Source organism: Delphinapterus leucas, chromosome 15, assembly GCF_059928025.1.
Source record: "Delphinapterus leucas isolate spDelLeu-1000000601 "Yukka" chromosome 15, BTC_Dleu_Yukka2, whole genome shotgun sequence".
Classification (NCBI taxonomy): domain Eukaryota; kingdom Metazoa; phylum Chordata; class Mammalia; order Artiodactyla; family Monodontidae; genus Delphinapterus; species Delphinapterus leucas.
In genome coordinates, this window is record NC_143143.1 from 45,527,821 (window position 1) to 45,555,363 (window position 27,543).

A 27,543-nucleotide genomic window follows, 5' to 3' on the forward strand; every position below is an offset into this window, starting at 1 on the left:
TAGCACAACTAACTGTTTTTTGTTTTTTTTTTTAAGGTTGGTAATTTTATTGATCTATTTAGGCCACACCACGTGGCTTGCGGGATCTCAGTTCCCTGGCCAGGGATGGAATCCCCGCCCACTGCAGTGGAAGCACAGAGTCTTAACCACCGGACCGCCAGGGAAGTCCCAGCACAACTAACGTTTATATAGCACTTCATGAGCATATTCACGTACTTTCTCTTACGTACTGCTCCAAAGATACCTATGAGGCAGACAGGATCAAAAAGAGAAAAACATTTTTTGAGCCTCAGTGTGATCCAGGCAGTGTGGTAGGGCTTTCTGTGTACTAAGTCTTTATCAGTGCCGGGACTAAGGTGAGGTGAGGGAGGCATCCGGGGTGCAGAGTTTAAGGAGGCGCTCACGCTCAGTCATACAACTGCAGAGCTGGCACCTGAGAGCTGCCTCCTTAAATTGTGTGCCCACGGCACTCCGCTGGCGTCCCCCGAGTCCTACTTCCATAATGCTCTCATCCACCTTGTCAGTTACCTATTGTCTTCCTCCCTTCAAAGATGGACGAACTAATACCCAGAGATCTTCAGCAACTTGCCAAAGGTCTCCAGTTAGTGACCCTTCTGACCCCATTCTGGTGTTCTTTGTCCCACTGAAGGGTCTCTGGCCCAAAGCCATGGCCAAAGAAACCACATTCATGAGCTGCCTAGGAATCCACTTGGCTCCCTCAACCGTCACTTAAAATTCAGCGTGGACTGCACTCCAAAGACAATCTCCATTTAATCACTGTTATCGCTATCTATATGATGAGGCTATTTTTAGCTTTGTTAGTTTCTTAAAAATCCTGCAATTAGCATTTCTAATTATGTCTAATATTGGGTCTTTATCATCAATAATTTTGGTCTGAGGATGTAAGGAGGTGGACGGACTACCCAAGAGGTGGCAGGAAGTGAATTCGTGTCATGCTCTCATTTTCCTTTTTATACAACTTCAAATATACTCTGTCCCCTAGCTTCAATGACAGTTTATGGAAATCCACCAGAAAACCCTACCACACCCATTACTTTAGCATTCTCCAAAATAAAAAATCGTCAAGTTAATACTTATCCAGCTCCAAAGTCACTAAAACACAGAAGTTTCAAGTTTAAAAACAACTTCATTGTAAAGGGCTGTACAGTTCATTTCTTCCCAGCAGCTTTAAATCTACTCACAGCACTCCCAAGCAGAATTTATGGGAATACAATAAAATGCCAATTAACTATAGTCAACCAGTTCCTAATTCTCCATCTCCAGGATGTCTTTATTATTCATGGAAAAACCTGTCATGCTCACTGAGAAACAGGAAAGCAGACTGAAAAGAAAACCACCTGCTCTTAACTGTAGTCATCATTGCTCATGTAGAGGCACAATTTCTCACCTTGAGCTTCAAGTCTGTGGATCAAATTCAGCCCAGTTCTCTGCTGGGGAAGCTGCTGGCACAATTAGGGCGAGTCACCCAAGAGAAAACCCACAGCCAGAAAACAATTCTAATTATATATTTGTTCTTGCTGTCCCTTCCCTGTGGTTTAAACATCTATCTACTTGCTATTAAATGTATCTGATGAGGAACAGAAAAAAAGGCTGGCTGAAGCTGGGGTTCCACATGATGAACTCCGGTGAGATCCATGTTTGGCCCGTGGCAAGTCTTCCAAACCCATCACCAAGAACTAGCGGGAAGACCGGCATGAGGATGTTGTTAAGACCCAGGCCAGCGTATTCTGCTTGAGAAACTAAAAAGAAGGAACTCTGAGACGATCTATAAACCCTAACTTGCTTTTCCAAACACATGTGTTCAGTCTTTTTAAGGTATACAGGGCAGGAGGTGTTTGCATGATCTCCAGTGGTGCCATAGAGAGACGTGGATGCCCTGGGCCCAATGGGACTTTTCAGTTCTTTTGAATCTGCTGATCTTCGCACAGTCTCAACTGTCACGGAAGCTGCAGGTCTTTGTTATTGGAGGGGAATCTTGACACTCCAGGGTCACCTTAAATCTTAACAACAGGGAAGATACTCATGTTTGTTGCCCTGGCGTGCAGTGTCATGCTAGGTGTTGTTACTATTATCAGTCTGGGTACCAAACAAGACAAAAGGGGATGAGTACCCTGTTCATGCAGTTATTGTTATATTAACTGTGGCTCATCGGCACTTTGGTACACTCCAGAAAGGGTCATGCCAATATGTTGCAAAAGGTCTCCAAGCCATGCCTACATCCTATGGATATGTCCCCCAAACTAAACATTTCACAAAATATAGAACTTTATTTACTCCCTACCCCATTTGGGGTTTACTCATAAAAGTTCTTTATACAACAAAATGTAATCTATGTTAACTGACAAATAGGTCATTCCTAGCCAACAAGATGTTTAAAGAAATATTCACCTCGTAGGGCACTAATCATTCTATTAATACTACGGTAGGTTTTTTCCTGGTCTTATTTCCTTTGCTGGAATTGACTGACATGTTTCTTTCTGACCCATCACTTCCCCTAACTCCAATAGAATAGGCTGCTCTGCATTTTACACAGTTCCAGGCTTCTCCTGGACTTGGCCTCAAAAGCCTCTGCAGGTTGGCTCTTGGCAATCAGCTATAGGTGTTTCCGATAACGGAACTATTGTGGAGACTGAACTCATTTCTACTCTGAGTCCACACAGTCTTTAATCCCTGCCTCCAAGGACATCCCTCTCCAACCTAGTACCAGCCAGAAAGAGGACAGAAGATGATCAAGCTTCTCTGAGTATGGGATACTTAATCCTCCCAGCCCATTTTAACTTGTTTGCAAAGCAAGTCACCTGGCATTTCACTCATTTGAGGAGTGAGTCTCCATTCCTTTCTCTTTCATAACTAGAGCTAAGGGTTAATTTCAATACAATGTTTATTTTCTTAACATTTTCCCTTAAATTGTGTTAACTGTATTTCTTAGCAAACCATAACTCATAAACTGCTTTCACATGAAATTGGTTTAAGGAAATTCTCATACTCATTCAAACAAGACAGCATATTTCAAGTGAGACTAACTTTCTATCTGCCTCAGTTTCCTTATTTATAAAAAACAGGGGAATAGTCCCCACACCCTGAAAGGGTGGTAGTGAGGTTTCATACTTAGGACAATGTCTGGCACATAGTAAATAAAAAATGCTAAGTCATTCTATGTAAAGCACTTAAAATGTCAAGTCTGTGTGAGGTTCTTAATAAATGGTAGTTATTATATTATCATAATTAGTCACAAACTGGGAAGGAACAGAAGTGAGCCTTTCCCATGTAAAGTGACTAGAACATGGGGCGGGGGTGTCTTTCTTCCCTTCCCTCTCTTCTGGTCAACGTTCCTTCTTCCTCTTGCCTCCGATCCCTTCTCCACTTTCTTCTTTCCTTCTCTCCTTTTGGGTTTCAAATCAAACCGGCTGGAGATTGAGGAAAAAGAGCAAAAGGGTGGGAGCACATAACATTTAGGTCTAGAAAGAAGAATTATTGGAAAATAATTTGGCCTCTGCTTAAGAGTTTGAAATTGCCAACACAGAAAGCAATTGATGGTATTTTCCCAGTGGATGGTATTAGTTAGCACTCTGCTGTCGTCAATTGGCTCTGCCGTCATGTGGATAAATCATTCACAAGCTATTTTGGACGCTCGTCCTGTTGCCACCACCATGGCATCAATCTTCTCATTAGCTTTGTCATTACAGATCTCAGCCGTTTCTCACCTTTTCAGGAACTCTGCATGAATTTGACCTCGAGAAGTATTTAGTCACTATCATCTCAGCTATTAAATGTCAGATTCAGACAGCGCAAACTGTGTGTCAAGACACTGCATTCTGGCAGTAATGAACCCATTATCTTTTTTTCCCCCTCATAAAGCATGCTCTTTGGGCACCCGAAATGGTGTGATACAAGTTCTCTCAGGAGTCTCGTTTGATTGTTTGAAAAGAGTCTCTCAAGTTCTCTCAGGAGTCTCGTTTGATTGTTTGAAAAGAGTCTCTCAAGTTCTCTCAGGAGTCTCGTTTGATTGTCTGACTGTTTGAAAAGAACGTCGCTGGCTGTATTAATTTCCAGACTTTTGGTAGTTTGTACCTGGCACGTTATGCAAATAATGACTGCTCATCTTCACTGGGTGAACCAGGCAGCAGGGTTAGGCAACAAGATATAGCTAAGCAACCTGTGCCTTTAGCACCTTTAGCACATTGTCTGTCAATGAATTCTACAAATTGTATTTTTTGCTCTTCAAAAAGGGTCGCGCTTATCCCTGCTTAAGAGTCACAGGAGGGCAGGGAGGCCAACGGACACTGCCTACATCTCTGTCAGTTCGTTTCCAATAAACTCTCGTCCATTCAGGCTGGCTGTCAGCTCTGCACCTGCGTGGTAGTGGCCTAAGGCATGAGCCTGTTGGGTGGATTCAAAGAGAAAGCCAGTGAGGCTGCGGGGCAGCCAGCAAGGGAAAAAGAGTACAGGTAGGACCACAGAGACTTTTCCTTGGTGTCATGGAGCCATTTAGCAGTTGACTGCAGCCTATAGATCCTTCTTAGAATATAGAGTTTAAATAAATAAAAATATAGAAGATTACAAAGGAAACAATTTTATGGAGATAACAACACCCTAGGAATAGTGTGTGCTATGGCCAAATGTGTGCTTCTCCATTAACACATTTAAGCAAGATGTAGTGATGATTTGAAGTCATGAGGAGTGTAAACAGTGGTTTGAGATCTCCACAACTGTAATGTGATAGGAAATCTGATTTCTATTGATGACAAAGTCACAGGACATGCTGAATCCGCTGTGGTTTGTGGTTACGGTCAAGAAGGAAGGAAGCGCTAAGTTACAGTTAGAAGTTAAGAAAAATCATTGTATTTTTTTCCCGAAGTTCACGAACTCCCTGAGACCTCTTAAGAGTCTGTGGACCAAGAGCATGTGGCAAGAGAGGCATTTGGATTTTACTCCCAGGGGAATGGAAGCCCTGGGAGGAACGTGCAGGCTCCAACCTCTCGTCCATTTAAGACAGGAAGTCCCAGAATCTTCCTTGACTCTTCTCTGCCCAGCGCCCTGCAATGCTCTGGGCACCATCTGCCCTGGCACTCACCTCATTATCATGTGACAACTGCCTGTGTGGTCTCTTCCATCAGATGGAAGGGACGAGAGCTATGTATCAGCCATCTTTGTACAAACAGCGCACCCAGCATGGAACATACCAGCTATTGTGTATTTGCTAAATAAATTAATGAAGACTAGGCTGCTTTTGAAAGAATTACACATGAACCTATACTGCCAATGTTTTTCTGAAGAACATATTTTCCTTTCTGAAAGGGGTTATATGTGGAAATACACAACGTTCTAAAAATAATATCAGACTTCACAATTGGGAATGGAAACACTGACATCAGGTAGATTTTTAAAAAATAATTTAAAAGTAGATTGATTGAAAAAAAAAGATAATGCGGTTGCCTAAAGACCAAGGTGCCCTGGTGTTTAAAATCATAGGAGCCTCTGCAGGGCAACAGAAGGCCAGGGAGACAAAGGAGTTAAGTGCTGTGCTCACCAGCTACAGCTCAACGGGTCAAGGGCTCAGGAAAGAGGATGAGCTTCCAGGTATACTGAATTTCTCCAGCTTGTTCCTTGAATAACTTCCCATTTTTAGACAACAGCCCAAAGCTGTCTAATCCCAATGCACTGCCAGCCATCCTTGGATGGGCCACATCTGGGACCTGGCTGGGGCTGGGCACAGGAGAGCTGGTTTCCAGCTTACCTGGGGGTAGTCACAGGGATCAAGACTAGACTCTTAATTTGGAATATACCTGAAAGAGCGATAAAAACCTACTGAGCATGCTCACCATCTGACACGGAAAAGGAGGTCTGTATGAGACAGATATGCCGAGTTCACGAGCACTCAGCTCTGTCATCGTAAGAAACAATGTAACATAGTCTTTCAGTCAATGTGTGTTTATCAAGGCTTTCTATTTGCCAGGCTCCCTCGATTCAACACACACACACACACACACACAAAGGCTCATCTGTGAAATTACACCTTGAGTCCCTGTCCTCAAGTCAGTGGGAAAGCTAACAGGTAAATCCACAGTTATAGTCAAAGCCGTGATACTCCTAAGTTTTCCTAAGGTTGCATGGGGGAGTGAGGGAAAAACTTCCCCAAAGGTGCAGTATCTGAGCAGACATGACAGGAGTAAGTAAAGGAATCTGTCATCTCAAGAAGCATGTGCTCTAAATAAAGACAGGGGGGAATCTCTCAGAAATTGGAGCCACTGTCAAGGTCTATCTACCCTCAGGGAGATTTAAAAATTTCCTGAGCTTGCATGCAGCTCAATAGCAAAAAAACAAACAACCCAATCCAAAAATGGGCAGAAGACCTAAATAGACGTTTCTCCAGAGAAGATATACAGATTGCCAACAAACACATGAAAGGATGCTCCACATCACTAATCATTAGAGAAATGCAAATCAAAACTACAATGAGATATCATCTCACACCGGTCAGAATGGCCATCATCAAAAAATCTACAAACGATAAATGCTGGAGAGGGTGTGGAGAAAAGGGAACCCTCTTGCACTGTTGGTGGGAATGTAAATTGATACAGCCACTATGGAGAACAGTATGGAGGTTCCTTAAACTAAAAATAGAACTACCATACAACCCAGCAATCCCACTACTGGGCATATACCCTGAGAAAACCAGAATTCAAAAAGAGTCATGTACCAAAATGTCCATTGCAGCTCTATTTACAATAGCCAGGACATGGAAGCAACCTAAGTGTCCATCAACAGATGAATGGATAAAGAAGATGTGGCACATATATACAATGGAATATTACTCAGCCATAAAAAGAAACGCAATTGAGTTATTTGTAGTGAGGTGGATGGACCTAGAGACTGTCATACAGAGTGAAGTAAGTCAGAAAGAGAAAAACAAATACCGTATTGCTAACACATATATATGGAATCTAAAAACAAAAAAAAAGGTCATGAAAAACCTAGGGGCAAGATGGGAATAAAGATGCAGACCTACTAGAGAATGGACTTGAGGATATGGGGAGGGGGAAGGGTAAGCTGGGACAAAGTGAGAGAGTGGCATGGACATATATACACTACCAAATGTAAAATAGATAGCTAGTGGGAAGCAGCCACATAGCACAGGGAGATCAGTGCTTTGTGACCACCTAGAGGGGTGGGATAGGGAGGGTGGGAGGGAGGGAGACGCAAGAGGGAAGAGATATGTGGATATATGTATATGTATGGCTGACTCACTTTGTTATAAAGCAGAAACTAACACACCATTGTAAAGCAATTATACTCCAATAAAGACGTTAAAAATATAAAATAAAATATAGTCAGGCTGGGAAAAAAAAATTTTTCCTGAGCTTGTTTATCATTTGATCAGATTTGGCTAATGAATTAATGGCAATGTCTGTGACTCAGAAATGTTGCCCCAGCATGGCTGTTCGGCTTTAGTGCTAATCTCATGAAAGCTTAGGAGACTATGAGAGCTGTCGGCTGGCTAATAAAAGCCCCATTTGTTAACTCTTAACGCTTTCATCCAACCTGGAGTGTGTATGGGCCTGGCACTGTGCTGGGGGCAAGAATGTAAAAGATGGCCAAACTGACGACCGGCTGTCTTTGTTTCAGAAAAACATTAACAAGCAATTCTACATAAATCATATAAGCAACAGGGTGGTAGGTACCACGGCAGAAGAAATCCAGATTAGACTGTAGATTTGTAAGCATTCAAAAGAGATCTCTGAAATAGTAATCTACTATCATCATCAAGAAACAAAATGATGCTTTCGATGATCGTGGTTATGAACTTGGAATCCTGAGTTAGAATTCCAACTCTGCCGTTTATTTGCTGTGTGGTCTTTGAAATTTTACTTAGCATTTCTAAATCTCAGTTTTCTCACCCGTAAAATAGAAGGATTACCATGACGACCACGTAGGTTTGCTGTATTAATTAAATGAGATTGCCCAAGTACGGTGCTTACACAAAGGAAGCACTCAATTACTCAACATGTGTGACATTAAATATATATATGAAAAAAATATACAGTTAGTGAAGAATCAAGCTCAAGCTGATTTGTTTTTGAAATCCACTTATCCTTAGCTATCATTGGTAGACCAAAGAGTTCACTTATTTGTAATGGAGTAGTATGGCACGTTACTTCTGAGCCTCAAAAGTAGATCTGTTGAACTCAACATAGAGAAGTACAAAATGCAGTATGAAATACTGTTAGACTAAATCAATCAATCTCTGTTACACACACACACACACACACACGCGTGCGCAAATAACTTGAGTGCACACTGAAGACATTTCACTTAGGTCAAGGCTCTGTGTCACTGGGTAAACCAACTGCTCTAAAGAGTTTCACAGGTAACTGGTAAAGGGGACGATGTAAATCCCATTCCTGCTGCAACCACCTCATGGAATTTTTTAAATTATGCATTTAGTAAATCTACTAATACATTCCAGAGTATCCATTTATCCCCGCCCTCTAAGGAAAATCATTATTCAGCTGTACTTAGAAGGAAGGGATGAATTTTCTTCTTCCTTTGCCTCCTGCACAGAACGTGACTATTTGAGGGGTTCACTCGATGCTGGCAAAGGGCCATTTCCTGCCTCTAGACAGAAAGGCTTAAAAGAACTTATAAAAAACAGTCGAAATCCTCTGCAGACATCCAATAACTTATAAGGAAAAGAATATTTTGATGAGTTAGTGCAAATGAATCAGGAACATATGGATCCTATTTCCCCGGAGTTTAAATTTGTAAAGAGAAAAACTTCTTAGAAAAATGAACTTTGTAGATGTCACTGAACCCGGGGGGAAAACATATGAGATGATTACTCAACTTAATACATTCCTAAGTTGCCCTGTGCTTAACTGAAGCACACCCAGGTCATTTGTAGCTCAGTTTGGTCTGTCAAACACATAACCCATCATGCTCTAATTGTTTTCAGAGTAGAATTCTCAGCAGCAGGAGATATTAAGATGGTTAGTATTTTCAGCAATGAATTTTAGTACAATGGTTTATTTTGTAATTCCTTAAACAGAGTTAATTTTGTCAGTGGCGGGAGATTCTGGAAACACTGTGGGTGACGCATATCGGCGTGTCCAGGGGCCGATCCACAGGTGGGTGGTGTAAACAGGCTCCCGTGAGGGACAACACTGTACCAATCAGGAAATCTTCTCTTGTAACCCTGCTAAATGGTGGCCTCGTGCCCAAGGAGAGCTAGTTTGCTTCACGTGACTGAGCGCTTTATTCTCAAGAGGTTTTTCAGGAACCGATATAATTATACAAGATCCAAGAGACAGACCTGCCATCTGAATATAATAGTTACTCAAATAATGATTCGGTTCTATACATTGGTGACTTTTACTAACTTATTAAATATATCTCATGCGTGGAGGCATACGAGCACATACCCAGAGACCATGATTATTATAAACAAGATTTTGGAAATATTAAAATGCTTTCTAAAAGAGAGGAAAAGGCCCCTACTATGTGTAGGGTGCCACAGAAAGCTGGCTAGCAAATCCCATGAATATTTAATGTGAGTGGCGATTACACGTTATATGTGGACATGATCGATATTGTTTATTTGTCAACCCACGTCAAAGGGGATTATAGGAGGGAAAAAACAAGTGCCCATCAGTGAAAAGGCTATGGTGGCCACTCTGGTACCTTCTAGACAATACAGCCCCACCAAGGCTCCTAATCCCTTGTTAGATGGTCGGCTGCATGCTGGTTTAGAGGGAGACTTGCTCTCAGTTCTCAGCAGGTCCTTTCCCACACTGAGGAGGATAAATATGAGCTTGCACCTTAGTATTCCTAGCTGGAGACGATCTTTGAGAGTAATGGTCTAATTATTCTCAACCACTAGCTGGAGAAATGTTTTAACATATAGGCTGCTATCCTCTTAGATATGGCAATGCAGTGGATTTAGACTATGGTGCTGCTATCTGATTTAATCATTTTCTTAGGTAATTTTCACCTTGTTTTACAGATGAAGAACAGTCCTAGAGCGGTTACAGCATCTCCTGCAATCTCCTTGTTCCCAGGTCAGTGTCTTACCGACAAGCTCAGCAATGCCTGGGTCATTAGGCAATCCCTTCAGTGTATAACCAGGCAGGAAAAACAGCCCAGACTAAGGGAAGATCTACTGGCTAGAAACAGCCAACAATTATGCTGAAAAATAAATGCAGTTGAGTTATTCTTATGCCTTGTTAAGGCTCTAAAGTCAGCACATAAAGTGAAAAATTCACACGGGCAAAATTATTCTTTAAACTTCTTTAGGAAGGCCCTATGTTAGAAACTGACACATCTCTCAATATGTTCAACAAAGCCCGTTTTTCCTCTAGATTTAGGAGAGATTGCTGGAGCTTTTAAAGTCCCCATTGAGCAAGCGGTGAAGTTTTTGGTTAATATTTAGGAGTAATGTCAGAGAAGCAACAACAACAAAGTCGTCATATACTCTCATTACACTGATGCAGAAAGAAGCTAAGAAATATAGGAGAATCTGGACCAATTGGAAGAACAATGAATTCATATTTCTTATCTCATGCCAAGGTTTATTGTAAAAATGAAAATAAAATCGCATCATTTAAAATCTCTCTTATTTCTGTCTTTTTTTTTTTTTTTTTAAAGAGTGCACATAGGCAACACCTCCTCACCATAGGGCATCACTTGCCCTGGTGCCCAGCAGGTTACATGCCAGGTGGTTGCAACCCTTGCTGCAGAACCAAGTCTAAGATCAGTAGGTCAGGATCAACCTTCCCTGCCTCAGGTCTTCAAACTCAGGATTACAGATGTGAGCACTTCATTCTGACCAGGCTTTAGCAACTTGGATTCGCCACAAGTTCAGGAAATCATAAATCCTCCAATATCCTTCTCTTCCCTGCTTCATGCAAATTAATAGTCTCCTCACTAAAAGGTGGAGGCCCCCTGGTGTAGACTGAAGACACTACAGCTTTCTGCTCTACCCTCAAGTTTCCATGTGATGGGACTTCCAAGGAGTCCACGAATAGAAATAAGGAGAACTTGATCTGATTGAGAGGGGACATGTTAGCAAGTCTATCGCTAGGCTCACAACCTACCACCTCCAATTTAGCTTTTGTCCATGATTAAACTGATTTGTATGTCCATAGGTCCACTCTCATTAAGTTTTTTCTAGTATGTTTTTTTTTTGATGAAGAGCAAAGAGATTGGAGAAATGATGGCTTCGTCAGACCTATTCATGTTTCTAACCGTATTGAATAGCAGTGTCACCATCAAAGGAGGTACGGTTTCCACAGAGGCCACCCCTATGTCCAAATGTGTAAGGAGAAGCAATGAGATGGCTACACATCTGGCCATAGCTTCCATCTAAAGCAGAGATCTGGCTAAGATTGCCTCTCACAGGCAAATCATTTAACCCCACCAGAATGAGAAAGTATCTTTCTTGTTCTTTCCTGAGTTGAGCTAGAAGACAGTGGCAGGATTGCTGATCTTCCATTCAATCAGGGCAGCACATGAGTCCTATTCAACTCAAGTGGAGAGCAAGGCAAAGGGTTGTTTTTCCCCCGTCCAGCGAGGAAGGCACATGCTTTCAGCTTACAAAAATGGCTGTAGAATGTCCTTCAGCAGGACCTCTCAGTGTCATTTTTATCCCTGTGTCAGATGTAGATCCAACCACATGCTCACAAGTTTATTTTCTATTTATAAAAATGTCACATCATTTGGATAATCAGCAGACTTAATTTCGTAAGGAGTTTTAAATGTTGTCTACTTTGAAACCACCATATAATCCAGATCATTCACAGAAAAGCAACATGGCAGCCTCTTCTCCTACACTAAGCGGGTCAAGGTTGCTGATACCGACTCTAAAGACACACCCATCTGGAAGTTAAGGATCATCTTAAAGGCAACCGATAGCAAATGTAAATGATGCTTGATCTTTGGGGCATCGCCTGGAGAATCAGAGAGGACAAAGCTTTCTGTTGGTCTGACTGTGCCATGATGACCTGGGCAAAGACATGACTGTGGCTAGATCAGTGGGACTGCTCCAGAAGACAACACCAGCGGTGATGGTTCTGGAGCTGGAAGAAACATGGCCCACACTTCCCATTTTACAGATGAGGAGTACCAAGAGATGGACTTAACTGTCCACTGTTATACAAGAGAGTAGATTAATCTGACTAGAACCCAAATTTTCTGACTTTTAATTCAATGTTCTAATTTCTATACCAACCTTCCTCTTTGGGATAATAATAGCCAGTAGTGAACTGCACCCTACCTCCTCCCATCCAACTTCCAGTAGCCATAAGTCTCATTTTGGCTCCGTGAAAGAGGCGACGAGCTACAGTTACATGGTGGCCTCCTTGATACAATCCTGAAGGCTTGGAAGTTGTCCTATAGTCTCTGGACCTCCAACCCATATTTTGCAAAGAGACCCATCTTCTTTCAAAAACGCAAATCCCAATTCCAGGAACATGCTGCTCATGTCATCTGAGCAAGCCTCTTCCTCCAAGTTTAAGAACTCTTCACTTAAATATTAATTGCAGAGAATCTCTACTGCACCTGTCCCATGCTACTTATTCTTGGTTTCCACTCAGTACCGGCTTCCGTTAAAACTCACATGTTTCTTTACCACAAGGTTACAATACAGACGAAGATGCAGCCATCAGAAAATAAACAAACTTATGATTCGCCCCCTGCATGAAAGCAGTAGTGAAAGCCTGCAGTTCTAAAAGAGCTCTCACTCACTCTGCTATTAAGAACGGTGACCCTAGATATTTTTTTCCCAACCCAACGTGTTTGAAAGACCTGGAGCAATTCCACTGAAAGCAGTGGTTCCACATAAGAGGAGTTCTGTGAAAGGGGTAGGATAAACTACTTAAAACATGCAGTTTGGGGGAACAAACTTCCAAATTACTCTCAACCTTTCCTTTTCTCTAGTTGAGAATTATTAGCTTGAGATATTAATACTAAGGATAGGAGGTTATTCTGTTTTGCTAAAAGGACCAACACTTTGCCTCAGCTGTGATTCTTCACTCAAGCCAGCAAAATGGTCTTGTTGGCTCTGCAAGCTCCCCAATAATCAGTGACACCTTCAGCAAAATAGCCTCCTAAAGTAGATCTCCCCGCCCCCCAAAAAATGATGGCAGGGAACACGGCCGCTGGCAGCTCCTATGGCCCTGCTCCACCACCAAAGTGGGCCCTAATTTTCCCTTCCCAACTCCAGTTTGCAAAAAAAGTCCCAGGAGAAGACTCTCATCAGCCCATTTTGGGTCCCATGCTCACAGGTGTACAATACTTTGAGTGACTAAGTTTGGTTATTTTGAAGTAATTGCCACTGGGCACAGAAGCAGGGTTATAGTAGAACACCAAAGTGCCCAACTAGTTGATCTTAGGAATTTCCTTTCCCTTGAACCTTAACTGCCACATCTGTACAATTAAAGATAAACATACCTACCTTGAAGAAAGTTTTGGGAAGATGCTGTGGAAATAGGAATAGTATGTGTCCCAAACACAAGTCATGGGACACATCAGAGCTGGAAAACACTGGTTTCCCTTCTTTAGCTACTTCACATCCCTCCTTTACATCTCCTAGAACTCTTCCTAGAAACCCCAGACTCAGTGGCGGTATATATGTGTATGGGTTACCCTATTTAAATATAATCCTATTTTAATATAATCCCCCCTACCCAAGACAGAGTATATTTTCAGGTTCCCTCTACACTCCATTCTATTTATCTAAAAGTAACAGGGGCATAATGGACACTGTGCTGGGTTAAGGATGGCTGGCAGATGAGTACCTGTGCTATTTATATGTCAGCACAGAAATCAATCCCTAAACTACCTGGGACTGTAGGGTGATGTCACTAGAGCACCCTGGGGCCTTGATTATAGAGACATCCCCTGCTAAGAGAAAAAAGATCATTAGACTTTAAAAGAGTTGTCCATGTAGAGTTAGATTACGGAAAAGGGTGCTTGGGCATCCTTACCTCAGTGCCTGGAAGTGTCTGAGTAAAGCCCTCCCTACCCTAGGCACACTGGCTAACTGGCAGGGGGCTCACTAACTATAGCAGCACAAGTTATATTATTCCATCTCTTGTGATTCTTACTGATGGGAACAGGATTATGAAACCCGGAAACAACAGCAAGAGGCTCTAATTTCTGGCTGCAAAACTCAGGCGTGCCTGTTGGGAATAGATGCTAAAGCAGCGTGGGGATGGAGAGGCAAGTGGATTTGCCCACTAGCAAGCTCTCAGGTGGGCAGTCTATGGTGACACCTGGCGCTTGAACACTGTCTCCCACCAAGAAAGGCAGAAGCTACCTTGGGGCATGGCTTTTATTCTGACAATGGGTATTTAGAATCACAAGATGAAGAGCCAACTCTCACATCTGACCACCAATGTAACTGTCACAGACCTCAACAAAGACAGCCTGAGAACGGAAAAGTATTATGCGTATGAGTGAGTGAATGCGTGTGTGTGTGAAAGAGGGGGAAAGGTGGGGGGAGGGAGGGAGGGAGGGAGGGAAGAAAGAAGATGGAGGGAGAGAGAAAACAAACTGTTTGCAAGTCATGAGGGTTCTTGAGGAGCAGAAGGAACACGGCACAGGCGCAAAGTCTGGGAATACTTTTCTTCCATTATGTCACAGGCAATAAGCATCATGGGTTCCACCTGAAGACCAGCCTTGGGCTTAGTCAAAGGATACATTTTTACAGCAGCACGCTAGGATGACGGGTATTAGTACCATAACCACCTTCCTGCACAGAATGTGAAGATGTTAAGATGGAATTTATTTTTCTATACACACAACTCTTAAACTTAAATTGTTCCAGAAACTAAGGCCAGCACAGATATTCAAACGACGCTTCTAGACATAAGAGGACACCCCCCAGGGAGAACACGGGGCACCTCGTCTGCTCCTTCCAGATTTCTGAATGTTAACCACACCACTGTCTTCTGCAGAATTGAAGGATGGTGCTTGTTTTGCATTTCTGTAAACAATCGTCCACAGGAATTGAAACTTGGTGCGAAGTCTATAATTCTCCCATCAGAAATGTAAGCATCATTTCATGTTTCATTTAAGCCCCCCCCTGCCCCCCAGTTAAGAACCACACAGATCCTAAGGGGTTCTGTGTCAGTGACATAAGGCAGGCCTCACACTGGTTTTTTTGGTTTTTTTTGGTGATCCATAATATGATTCTGAAATAAAAGTGACAAACAATTTTTAACACTGCATATGTTCAAAAACCTCTGCCAAGAAGGGGAATAAAATAGTCTTGGCACCAGAAGCTAAAGTGCAACCGCTCCTCTGTGATCTGTGGTGAGGAAACAAGTGGCTGTGACCCTGATCTTGTCAAGTTAGCGGATGAAACTTTTAGGAGCCTGAATGTGCCTGTCTTCAGTGGATTCCCAATTCTGGGTTCTGAGGAAGAGGAATGTGTTCACCCTGTTCGATACTTTGCGGATTGTGTGTCTGAATGTCGGAAGGCAGGGGAGGACGACAGTGAAGCCGGAAACCAGTATCTTAACTTCTAAAGCACACCAACGATGAGCCCAAAACTAGTTCTGTTCTCTGGCTGCCGTCAGTTGACCTTGGGGCCTAGACCACACTGGGTAATAAAGTCTGGGACCTGGGCTCACAACAAGGTGCAGAGCTGGGCGTCTGTCTCGGTGCCACACTGCCACATACACACAGCATCTCAGGATGGCCTGCCACATCTGTAGGCACACTACCCAAACTGACAAACAGCAATACCACAAGGGTCGTGTTTCCCTTGGAAGGCACAGAGTAAACAATTTAAATGACAAGTAGATGATATTTAACATTTTTAACAACAATCTGTTCGTGCTAAAAGCACAGTTAAAGAGTCGTCTATGCTAGGCAAAGGTCCAAAATCTGCATGCAACGAGAAAAAACTTCCACCTTCCTCCTACACGGAAGAAAACTGATTTTGGTTTTGAAAATGCAGAGCTGGGGTTCCTCCCTGCCAGTGATCCCCAAGTCAAGCCAGGGGCCTACAGAGGGCCTTCAAAGATAAACCAGAGGTTCCTCCATTGAATTGTTCCCACCCCAGAACAGGGGGTCGGCTTGGGAAGGAGGGGCCTGTGGGCAGGAGAGGGGAGATTAGGGAATTCCCATGAAGTAAATGAATGGGAAGGTTTCTGGAAACTGACATCCTCAAAGACCTGCAGAGATGCAGCTGGGGGGGCCTGGTCTCAGGTGAACCATAACCTCTCCTCTGAACCACGGCTGCCCACGGCCACAGCTTTAATTAGAGCTCCCAGAATGCTATGCTTCTGCCCATCTGTTGGCTGCTTTACCACTGGCAGAGGGGCGGGGGTTCCAGGTCTGCGTCACACTGTAACTGAGGCCTGATTAGTACAAACCTTAGGGCTTCCAGGTTTCAAAGTGCCCGGGAAACCCACTGATCTTCCGGCTTGGAATCTTCATCTTAGATGCCTTTTACCCCCTAAGGTGACTTCCTTACCCCCTAAGGTGACCTCCTGGAAGCCTTAACCGCAAGCGCTCTGAGCTGTGGGATGGTTGCCCCGTTGGGGTATTTGAAATCACTGAACACGACCTCCATGATGGGCAAACAACTCCCAGTATCAAGCTATTTGTGGCTTTTACAAATGAAAGACATCCCATACTTCTGCTATCTATGGAAAAACTTATAAATACATACATTGCTCCACAGACCGATAGCCAGGTGGCATGTGAGTCCCTAAGGTGGATCAACAGAACGGGCACTGTAGAAACACCGCTAAGGCTAACTTCCTGATAGGAAAGGGGTGCCTCAGAACTGTGGCGTGAAGAAATCACTATTGCACAAGGAACCGTAGTTTTAGACAGCATGACAAACGAGGACTGCGTGAAACTGCAGATAACGCAGAGCATCCACCCGGAAGTAGGAGTCAGCGCCCCATTTCCGCTGCTCATTTCCATAACGACCCCTTGTTTTGCTCGCTTGTCTCTTCAGTAAGGTTTCTGCTTGAGAAAACTGGGAGCTTTGGGAAACGTTATCATACCACATGCTGTCAATTTTTTTTTTTTTTTTTTATAGCCAACTCTGATATTCTTTTCTCCTGATTTTCTGAACTCACGTGTTCTTAATTCTTAATTTAGCCCAAAATGCCAGCGGGTAATCTCCACTGCTCGCCCCACGGCACGTCTGATCCCTGGGTCTCTCTGCCTCATACCTTATCTCTGCAGTCATGATTGCCATTTCTTTGAATTTCTGTTCTGTGTTTAATTCATCTCTCTGGTCTTCACAGAGCAATGATTCAATTCTCAGTAGTGAATATTCTCTTTTGTTTTTCAATTTTTCAACCAGAAGTCATTATATTTTTTTAGTTCTGGAAGGTCACTGATGTGCCCTAATAATAATATCTTTTTGAGGATTCTTCTTCCTTTTTTTTTTTTAAATTAAAGCTCTGCTCCATCTCTTCCGTTAGCGCCAATGCAGTCAGAGCCTACTGTACTATTTGTTCAGCTGGGCTCCCTCAAGTCCCCGAGTCCCCTTAAATACGTGGTGACAACAGCACGCTCACAGCTCAGACTTTGGGCAAATGAAACAAGTAGATGGTGGATGAACAGAATGTGTTTTTCCCAGTCCCGTCCACTGGGCCCAAGTGCCCCAGTCAGGACTCTACTGCTGTGGTAATGTGTGATTTGTGTAATGAGATAGAATCAAATCAACTTTTGTTCAGAGAAAATATTTTCTAAACCTGATGCTGTTGCCTCCTTTACCACAGTCCCTGTATTCCCAAGAACACTGGTCCCTTGCCTGGATTTACTGTAGGAGCCCCTTAATTAGTCTTCCCTTTTCTACTCTGACATCTTTTAAGTTCATTCTCCAAGCAGCAACCAGAATTTAGTCATTTTAAAGGTGAATCTGATCATGCTACCTCCCTGCTCCAAACCCTCAATGATTTCCCATCAAAAGACTGAGAATAAAAATCACAGTCTCTCCATGAAACCACAGCACTCTATGATCTGACCCCTGACCATTTGTCCAAATTTGTCTCCTCCTGTTCGTTCATCCCTGTGCTCCATCCACACTCCCTCTCTTACCCTCTTGCAAACAGTAAACTCATTCTCCCCTCGGGGTTGCCTCTTGTCTTCCCTCTGTGTGGAATGTCCTTCCTCAAGACCTTTGTGTGCCTCGGCTTGCTCCTTCCCTGCGTCCAAAGCTTTGTTCCAGGATTCTGTCCTCAGAGCAATCTCTACATTCTCTAAAACCACATCCCCCCCAAACTCACTCCTCAACTACCTCATTTTACTTTGTACTCTTTGAGCTATTTTATTTATTTGTTTCATTTATATTTCTCTTTTCCCAGACTGTGAACATCATAAGGAAAAGATTTTGTTTTTCACTGTTCTGTCCCTAGTATTAGAAAAGTGTCTGAGGCTTCGTGGGATTTAATAAATTTTCATCAAATGAGTGAATTAATGAATACATAGCTTAAACAATCAAGATGCCAGAAGCATACCGCAATGAAGAGACCAACTGAATAAGTCCTTAACCTAGTTTGTTAACAGAGCAAAAAATACAACCACGTAGTGCTGGAGAGTCCATTTGTATAGCTTTTATCTATGTCCTACCACTTACAATTCAGTTATCAGGCAAAACCTGACTTGTTCAAATTCATTTAGCCAAAGCGCATTGAAAAGAGAATTAGCACAGGCTATGATTAAAGCTGCAATGGCAAAAACTAAGTTGTGTTTCTCAATCCAAATTATCTAGATTTACTACAATGAAACGAAGACATGAGCAAGAAAAGAATATGAAAGCAAAAGAAAGGACTCAAAGACAGAGTAGGCTAGTAAGGAGATCAGAGTAAAAAAAACGTTAAGTAGGAAACACTAAGCTAACAAACCTCTAGGAAAGATAACTTTCTGAATAGTTTAGAGACAGTCTGTCAGTCGAATTTGTCAATGAGCTGTAAATGTGACCAACACATTTGCTCTTCGTCATCAACCCCTTGACGTTTTGTGTAGTTATGTGTACTCCCATCACATGCCAAGATGGCACATGGGAACTTCCAACAGTGGGAAATATCCTCGGGTTATTATTTTAGTGGAAATGATAAATTTATACCAATATACCAGCTCACTTGTTAGTGTTTAACTTTGAAACACTACATTTTTGCCAAGCAGATGGTCCAGGAGCCTTTACTATGGCCGAGAGATATACCGAAGATTACCCATTTTCAAAGGGACTGAACATCTCTCCCTGGCCTCAGGGGCATTCCAGGGAGAGGCAGGTCCGACTCTTGGCTCTGAGACTCCAAAGTCTTGAGCTTGTCACTTAACCTTTTGATTCTAGATGAGGATAATGACGGCAATACCTATCCTAGACGTTCTGTAAGATTGTTGTGAAAATAAAACAATACATGTCGAAGAAATGTTTTGTAAACTGGCTATTTTAGTTACTTTTTTCTGCATCTTAGAGGTTACTAAAGTTATTCTCTAAATTGAAGTTGTCATATGTGTACCTTTTAAAGTAAGAGGAAAAGAAACAGCAAGCACCAAAGTATGTTTAGCCGTGCGGTCTTTACTTCTACTTGAAATTAACAATGTTCGTGTCTCTTTTAAAAATGTTGAAATTACAGTAATTAGCAAAAATGATGCTTCTGTTTCTTTAAACACACAAGAGCACTGAGAGCCATCTCTCATTAGGAAACTCCCATAGTCTCTTTCCATATCCAAACATTTCCAAATAATCCATCTCCTACCGAGGAGAAAGCTATATTCATGGACCATCATAAATGGAACAAAATTCTTTACAGCACTCATGTGAGTATATGAGGAGAAAACCAAAATCGGAAGAAAAATGCACAACATTGTGTGTTGTGTGAAACCTATTTGCTGTAATAACATGTTAATTGCTAAACCTCTGAAATTTAAGCCTCCATAGCATCTCTACTTATTGAATTGCCTTGTTTACTTGAGTAAGTCTCCTGTTCATCACTACATATATCCCAAAGCTCTTATTAAATAAGCAGAATCGGAGGCATGATGAACACTTTGATGGAAGACTTTAGTTTCATAAAAATCCTGATCATGACGATTTAGCTATCAATTATCCAACAGCACACTCAGAAGTCACTTTATAGAAGTGATTAGTTATAAATAAAGAGATCTTAGATTACTGAAAAAATTACCAAACACCAGGAATCCCCTGTCAACAAAGATAACTTCACTCTTTAAGGAAAATAGCACCAGATGATCCCTGAATTCTTCGTCTTAACGAAATCCACCCTGTTCTCTCCTTTACACACAAATCCATATTATCTAAAGACATAAAAATGAGATCATGGCTAAATGAATCTGACCATTTTGCCCATCTTCACCACTGAAACCAATCAACATAATCCCTTCAGTCAATTAATTACAGGAAAGTATTCAATCACCCATGGAACCCAAAAGAAGCAGCATCACCTAGCTTTGGCTCAATGACTAGGTCAACTTGATATTTATGGAATAAATGTATCTGCCTTTTCGAAACTGATAATCGAATTCCAGCATCTTGTATGCTCACTGATTGTGTTTTTCTCCTACCTGGTGCTGATTCTTGGCCAGCCATTCCTTAATGGTGCTGAGGGCAATGACTGCAGCAGGCTCGTTTGGAAAACCTAAGTGAAGAACAGAATAAAACATTTTTTTTTTTAAAAAGGCAAAGGCAATAGAGAAGTCAATCATGGTGTGATACTGGGTTTTTCTCATTTAAACAGTATTCATTTCAACCAATTAGTACTGAGCAAGGGAGACCTCAGTAATGTATACACTCTACACTGCGCATCACAGTATATGAAGCCTGTGATCCTATATACAAGGCATTAAGGGGGCTGGTCCTATGCCCGTCTAGAGCTAAAAGGCAATAAAGGACTAACTGTCTCTTCAGTTGCACGATGTCTATTAAAATATGTTTACGGTTGCTTAATACCTTCCACAACATTTTCATATAATTTTCTCATATGAGGTGTCAGATTAATGTTTATTACCCTCAGTTTACAAATCAAGTAAACGTGGGTCAGAGACTACATGTGGCTGAGCCAGGGTCACTCCATCAGCGAGCTGGCACAAGACACAGCGAACAACCAGTCACACAGCCATACCACTGAAAGCTATTGTGCGAATTCAAGGAAGGCAATGCCCGTTCCATTTAGAGCCATTGGAAATGATGTTTCACATGAAGACAATATGAAACGACCTGATTTTGTAGTACAGGTTTGGTTTTAGAAGGGCAGGAAGAATGATGCACTTATAATACATCAGTGAACACGAGCACACATAATCAGAGTTTCTAAAATGCATCCTTTAGCGTATATAAACCAAGCACATTCGAGAACTTGCAGAATCATCAGACACTCTGCCAACAGAGATAAAAATATGTGAAAGAATAACCTTGTAAGTTACTTATTTATGGGGCAGAAAGAAGAAGAGATGGGAGTGACTGTTCTGTTGAAACTACTCCTTCAAGCTCACCACTGGCTTCCTAATCAAGAAGGCCCATAGACTTTCAATCATTCTTCATCTTCTTTGGTATTAAATGTGTTTAACTAGTTTTTCGTATTTCAATACGTCTTCCCTCTTGAACTTTTTAAAAAAGATTTTTAAATTGTTTTAAAGTGTACAATTCAGTGGTTTTTAATATGTCCACAAATTTGTGCAATCATCACCACTAATTTCAGAATATTTTCACTGTTCAAAAAAGAAAATCTGTACCCATTAACAGTCATTTCCCAATCTCCCCTCCCCCCAGTCCCTGTCAACTACTAATCTACTTTGTGTCTATAGATTTGCGGATTCTCCTCCTAGATTTTTCAACACTGCCTTCTTCTGTGTCTCCTCGTACCTATTTGACCTCCCCTGGCTCCTTTTTCTAGGAGCACCCATTAAATGTCTGCCATTCCCAACATCCTAAACTCAGATGTCTGAGCTGATGCTATAAGCATCATCCACCAATATGTCCATGAGGACATCATCTCATCAGGGAGGCTCCCGTGACGTTGTTCATGCAGACGGAGAGAGAGGTGTTGCTGAAATGGGGAGATCTGAGATTTAAAAGACCCAGTTCTACCGGAAGGCAAATACATATCCCAGTAGCTCATAGTAATGGTTTAAATCTCAGTGGACTTTGAGGAAATGTGAGAGAGAAGTAAGAGAGAGGAGTTGTTCGTCCCCACTTCCAAAAATAAATGTTGCCTTTCTAATTAGGTTTCTACGTGCTTTGTTAGGGAGTATATTAGGAAAGGGGACAAAATAAAGCAGGGCCAAGCCCCACGTGATCACTGTCATATGAGAGAGAACCGCTGTCATGTGAAAAACGCACATAAGTTCTCAAATTTGCAAATTCATCTACGACATTTGGGATTATGGGTTTGCTTTGCATTGTTTCATCCCTTCCTTAAATTAAGGCTTCAAAATGTAACTCTTAAAGTTAGAAAACCCTGTTACTTAGCTAATTCATTAAACAAATTATTATTTAACTAGAAAAGAGTATGTATATATACATATACACGTATGTGTATATACGTACAGACAGATAGACGGACACACTTTTAATGAGTCCCTGTCTTTAAAGCCCAAAGTCTGGGGGGAGGAAATAAGAGGCAACCGCAACACAGCAGGACAAAGGCGTTTCGGGATGTGGGGACATAGATGAAGAGCACTGAGGGAGGCTTTCTAGGAAAAGATAGAATGTCTGGGGGAGGGAACTATACGTGGGAAGCTGAGGAGACATTGTCTTCAGAAGCAAGCTATGAGCAGCAAGGAACTGATGGAAAAGGTGAGGGTGAGGGAAAGTAGACGGGGAGAAAGCAGGAGTCCTTGTGGGCTGCAAAGAAAAAGAAGGCAGCCGGGATGGGCATGTGTGGTTAGGGGTTACCCAGAGGAGGCTTTTCAGTCCGCCTTTTCCCTGAGTTTAACACCAACATTTGTAATCACCCAGATGCCTCCCCCTGACAGGCTCCAGAACCAGAAATGCAATGCGTATTCCTCCACAAAAGGAATCCTTCCTGACTTTCTGGTTCTGGCTTTACCTCCTCCCCAGTCAGTGCAATATCTCGCTGCTTCCCCTGCTGGTAACCGGGTCCTACAGACAGCATCCCTCTGAAGGATCTTACACCACCCTGTTCTTTCCTTCTTTTCCCACTGATCTTATCCGAGGTCAGATCAGCTCTCAGCCCGACAACAGCGGGTGACTTGTAACTGTGCCCCTCAGTCTTCTCCCGTTCTCCCATCTATCCAGCACACCACTTTTAGGTGATTCTTCCTGAAGTATAGTTACCACCACCTTACACAAAACAATGGCAGCCTTGGCCGACTGTCCAGCTCCTACAGAGTAAACTTTAGCACCGTAGCTTGGCATTATATACCCCGGGAGCCTTTCTAGATTTGTGTCTTAGCTTTCCCTAGTTATTCTCTTCCCATGACAATCTTCTCCAACTTTTTGATATGTTTAAGAAGTATTTAAATAGTAAAATTATAGGGCTGTATAAAACTAATAAAACCATAATCACTCAGTTGCAATGGCCATCCGCATTAACCTTTAGAAGGAATAATTCCCCACAGAGAAATTATAAAAGTTCTCCCAGAACCATGGCAACTGTGGTCTCTTCTCAATTATGTGTGATCTTTTGGTCACTTTCCCACATTCATCCAAACCTCTGGCACTGAGTTATCGTTTTCATCTCCACCTCAAGGACTGCTATAACCTTGGGCGGTTTCAGCATTCAGGAAGATGACCCACCCAGCACCTGGCCTGCCAGTTCCCTGACCTGGTCGTTTTTGACAACAACTCCCACCTTTCCTCCTCCCCAGCCCACACCCTGGACCTGGATGTAGTATTTCCATTCCAAAGCTACTCTCTGAAAACCTGTTCTCTTTAGCTTGTTCAGCTACTTTCCAAGGAACGTCCTTTACAAGCATTTGAAGTCTGCTCTGTCCTCAAGCCACTCCCAAAATTAATGCTAACATTTCTCCCCTGAGGGGTCTGACTCTTTTCTCTCATGCTGTCTTACTCTTTGCTTTCTCATTCCAGTCATACCGGCCTTTTCTGTCCTCTGAATGTGGCATGTTCCTTTTCACCTTCCTACCGTAAGGCCTTGCTCATGCTGTTTCCTCTTCCTGAAATGATGTTTCTGTCCTCTTTTCCCCAGCTTATTTTAACGTTTGCCCTCTGCTCAGCCAACACTCCAACAAGGAAGGCTCCTCCGATACAGATGACTACCCGTCTTATGCTTTCGTAACACCACGTACCTTTTCCTCACAGCACGCACCACAGTTGCAATTTGACATTGATTTATGTAAATGTTTGATTAATAATTCTTCATAGAGCGAAAGCCCTAAGGAGACAGATGCCACACCTGTTTTTACTTATCACTGTATCCCTAAAACATTGCCGGCACATAGAAGATGATCAATAAATATGTGTTGAATGAATGGACCGTGGACTCGTGAGCCTTTGTATGGACAGCAGGAAAGGCTAATTACTGGGAAGTCAAGGGTGTTTAGCCCTAGAGTATGGGGAGGGCCAAGGGTTTCTGAGACGTCCAAGCAGAATGACGTATCCACGTTATCCTATTTCATCCCTGAGGGAAAACTATTGAGAAGAGGCATTTGAGAAAACACAACTCCTGGTGGGAAGATGTGCTGTCATTAATTAAAAGGGGAGGTAAATATCAAGATAAATATCCCTGAAAACATACTTGCTTTTCAGCAGTATATGTATATAACATAAAGTATGATGTTCAGGGTAAACAGCAACAGCACGATCCTTTGTCCACTTAACTGCAAGACCCCAAGGGTTACGAGCAAGGCCAGTGAATAGACAAGGGCAGATTTTTGCCCAGGGATGGGCTCCTGATGACAGCAAGGCCTGCCTCAGAAGGTCTCGACCATGTTCTGGTCACCAGGGGACTTTCGTTCACAAAAGCAGAATGGCCACCCAAAGGGAAGGTTGCAGACAAGCTTCAGATGAATCATTGAATTAGATGACATACAAAATCTCTTCCAAGTATGAGGGTCAATGAGGCCAAACCAGCCATTAATAATTCAGGGCCAAGCGTGCAGAGTTTGTGCGTGTGTGTGTGTGTGTGTGTGTGTGCGCGCGCGCGCGTGCGCGCATGTGCACACACGTGCCCAGGTGTGCATAAAATCTGCTTCTGTCACTCCAAATCTGCTTAGTTCCTCATTCATTAGGATTATTAAAATTAACTTTTGTTTTAAATGGTGAAGCCGACTTACACAATTTATACAAGATTTTTAAAAATTCACTTTTGTATTTAAATTGCTTGCTAAATTTTTACATACACACACATATGTATATATATAACCATTCCCAAATCAAGATATAAAACATTTCCAACACCCCAGAAAGCTACCTTGTTCCAGGTCAATATCTATCCCCTGAAGAAACTGCTATTCCCTCCACTGTTATCATAGATTAGTTTTGTCTGTCTTTCCACTTCATATACATGGACAATGTGCACTGTCTACATTTTGTTCAATATTATTCCTGCCTGATTTTTCCATGTATCCATATATCCATGCTACATCCACACACAGAGCAGAAGCTCATTCTTTTTCGTTGTAGCGTTGTATTCCATTGCATGATTGAGTGTTCCACAATTTACCCATTCTAGTGTTGATGGACAATTGGGTTACTTCCAGTTTGGGGCTATTGTGAATAAAGCTGCCATGAACATTCTCATACATGCCACTTGGTGAACACAGGCACTTGTTTCTATTGACAGTACACCCAGGAGTTGGGGCTACGGGTCCAGAGGTTATCCAGATGCTTAACTCTGGTAGATTCTGCCAGTTCTCCAAAGCAGCTGTCGCAATGTACACTCCCAACAGAAACGTAAGAAAGTTTAAAATAACGTGTTTATCTTTCTAGTCGGTTAACGTGTCAGAAAGAAAATATAATTATATTTTCTTGACCACATTTAAAGCCATTAAGGATAGCTTTAGGCTAATCAATACCTTTTATAGCTAGAAGCTCAGACACGTTTTATGACTCACCTGTTCTCTCTCTAAAAAGCAGTGAGTACTTAAACCAGGAGGGGACAGATTCTGTCAAGGGAACATCAAAACAAAAGAGGGAGAAGGGGGGACAAAACAAAAGAGGGGGAAAAAGTGAAACAGCGAGTTTGCAATGCTTTTCATCCATGGTACATCAAATACCACTTTAGACATTTTTTCTTACTCCGTTATTACCCAATATTTCACTTTTCATCAAGTTGCAGAAAGATACAGCAATGAAGACTCACTGAAGGTTCTACCCGGCCACTGAACTATTTGTTTGAATTGGGGAAAACCGGGAATGTTTTCAACACAGTGAGAGTGACCTTGCCCTAGATGGTTTTCCTCTCTACCTTTCATTTTTTTTCCATTTTGCTCTTGTTGATAATTCCCCAGTGTCTTTAACTTTGTCTATAGGCTCCTATGTGGAAACAAACATTGTTCCCTTGTTACAACAAACTAGTGGTAGTTTGTTTCTATTGAACATTTTCTATTGAAAATCTAGCGTAGTCTACTGAAATAAATATAGATATAACTTACTCTGCTAGTAAAACAGCCCTTTTTGGAGGAAGAAGCAACGATCAACTTTTGTTTTAAACTTAGAATGAGGGTCTGCTTGCAGCTACAGGTTGCTAAAGCATACAGAGGCATATGGTAATACCTTAAATCAATTATTTCTGAGAAGTTCTTAGCACACAAAAAGATTTTAAACTCAAACTGACAGGATACCAGGTACAATTAATCCATGCTTTAAAACATTAAGCCCGTCTAACATTTACAGTCGACCCAGGGCCTCTGTTTCTTGAATTTTCCCCTAGCATCCCTTTCCAGCCCAGTTTCCGGGAGTCACCACTACTTTAACTGTGGATGCCTCTCTAGCAGTTGTAAGAAGAAAGCAATCTGGGAGATCAAGGGCCAGGCAAAGCTCAGACATGTAAAAACTATTGTTTATGTACCGAATTATTTTATTTTTAGCTGCACAATTTCTTCTTTAGTGGCCTTCACCTCAAAGGGGGTTTAGTCCATACTCTCAGCCCTACCCAGCAGGGCACTTAGCCCAAGGCCGGGATAAAATACTAACAGTTGTATGGAATCATAAATCCCCATGTCCATTGTATATTATTTAGAAAGTGTTTGCCGTACTCACCAGCCCTCAGTGTGACTATAAGTACCAAATTGGGGCGGAATGGCTATAAATATCCAGAAATAAGAAGCAACAGTTAAACAAATAAAACTCTCTGGAACTCTGCACACTAAATTCATGTCCACTTTTAAGCCCTCCCTCCCCATCAAGTCTTTAATGAGGAAAGCGTGCTGATTTAATTTTTTCTATTTACACACAAACTCAAGTAAAATAAAAATATCATGCAATTATTTTTTTTAATTTTTTTTGCGGTATGCGGGCTTCTCACTGTTGTGGCCTCTCCTGTTGCAGAGCACAGGCTCCGGACGCACAGGCTCAGCGGCCATGGCTCACGGGCCCAGCCGCTCCGTGGCATG

At 42.2% G+C, this 27,543-nt stretch overlaps 1 protein-coding gene across 1 annotated transcript in view; it reads right to left on the reverse strand.

Annotated features, from left to right (window-relative positions):
• The window catches only part of MACROD2 (mono-ADP ribosylhydrolase 2), a 1,987,750-nt gene that overhangs the window by 518,986 nt on the left and 1,441,221 nt on the right, over positions 1-27,543 (reverse strand). Inside the window, exon 8 of the mRNA XM_022594140.2 lies at positions 20,575-20,648. Within this exon, the coding sequence (XP_022449848.1) occupies positions 20,575-20,648 (74 nt within the window). The remainder of the gene's footprint in view (positions 1-20,574; positions 20,649-27,543) is intronic.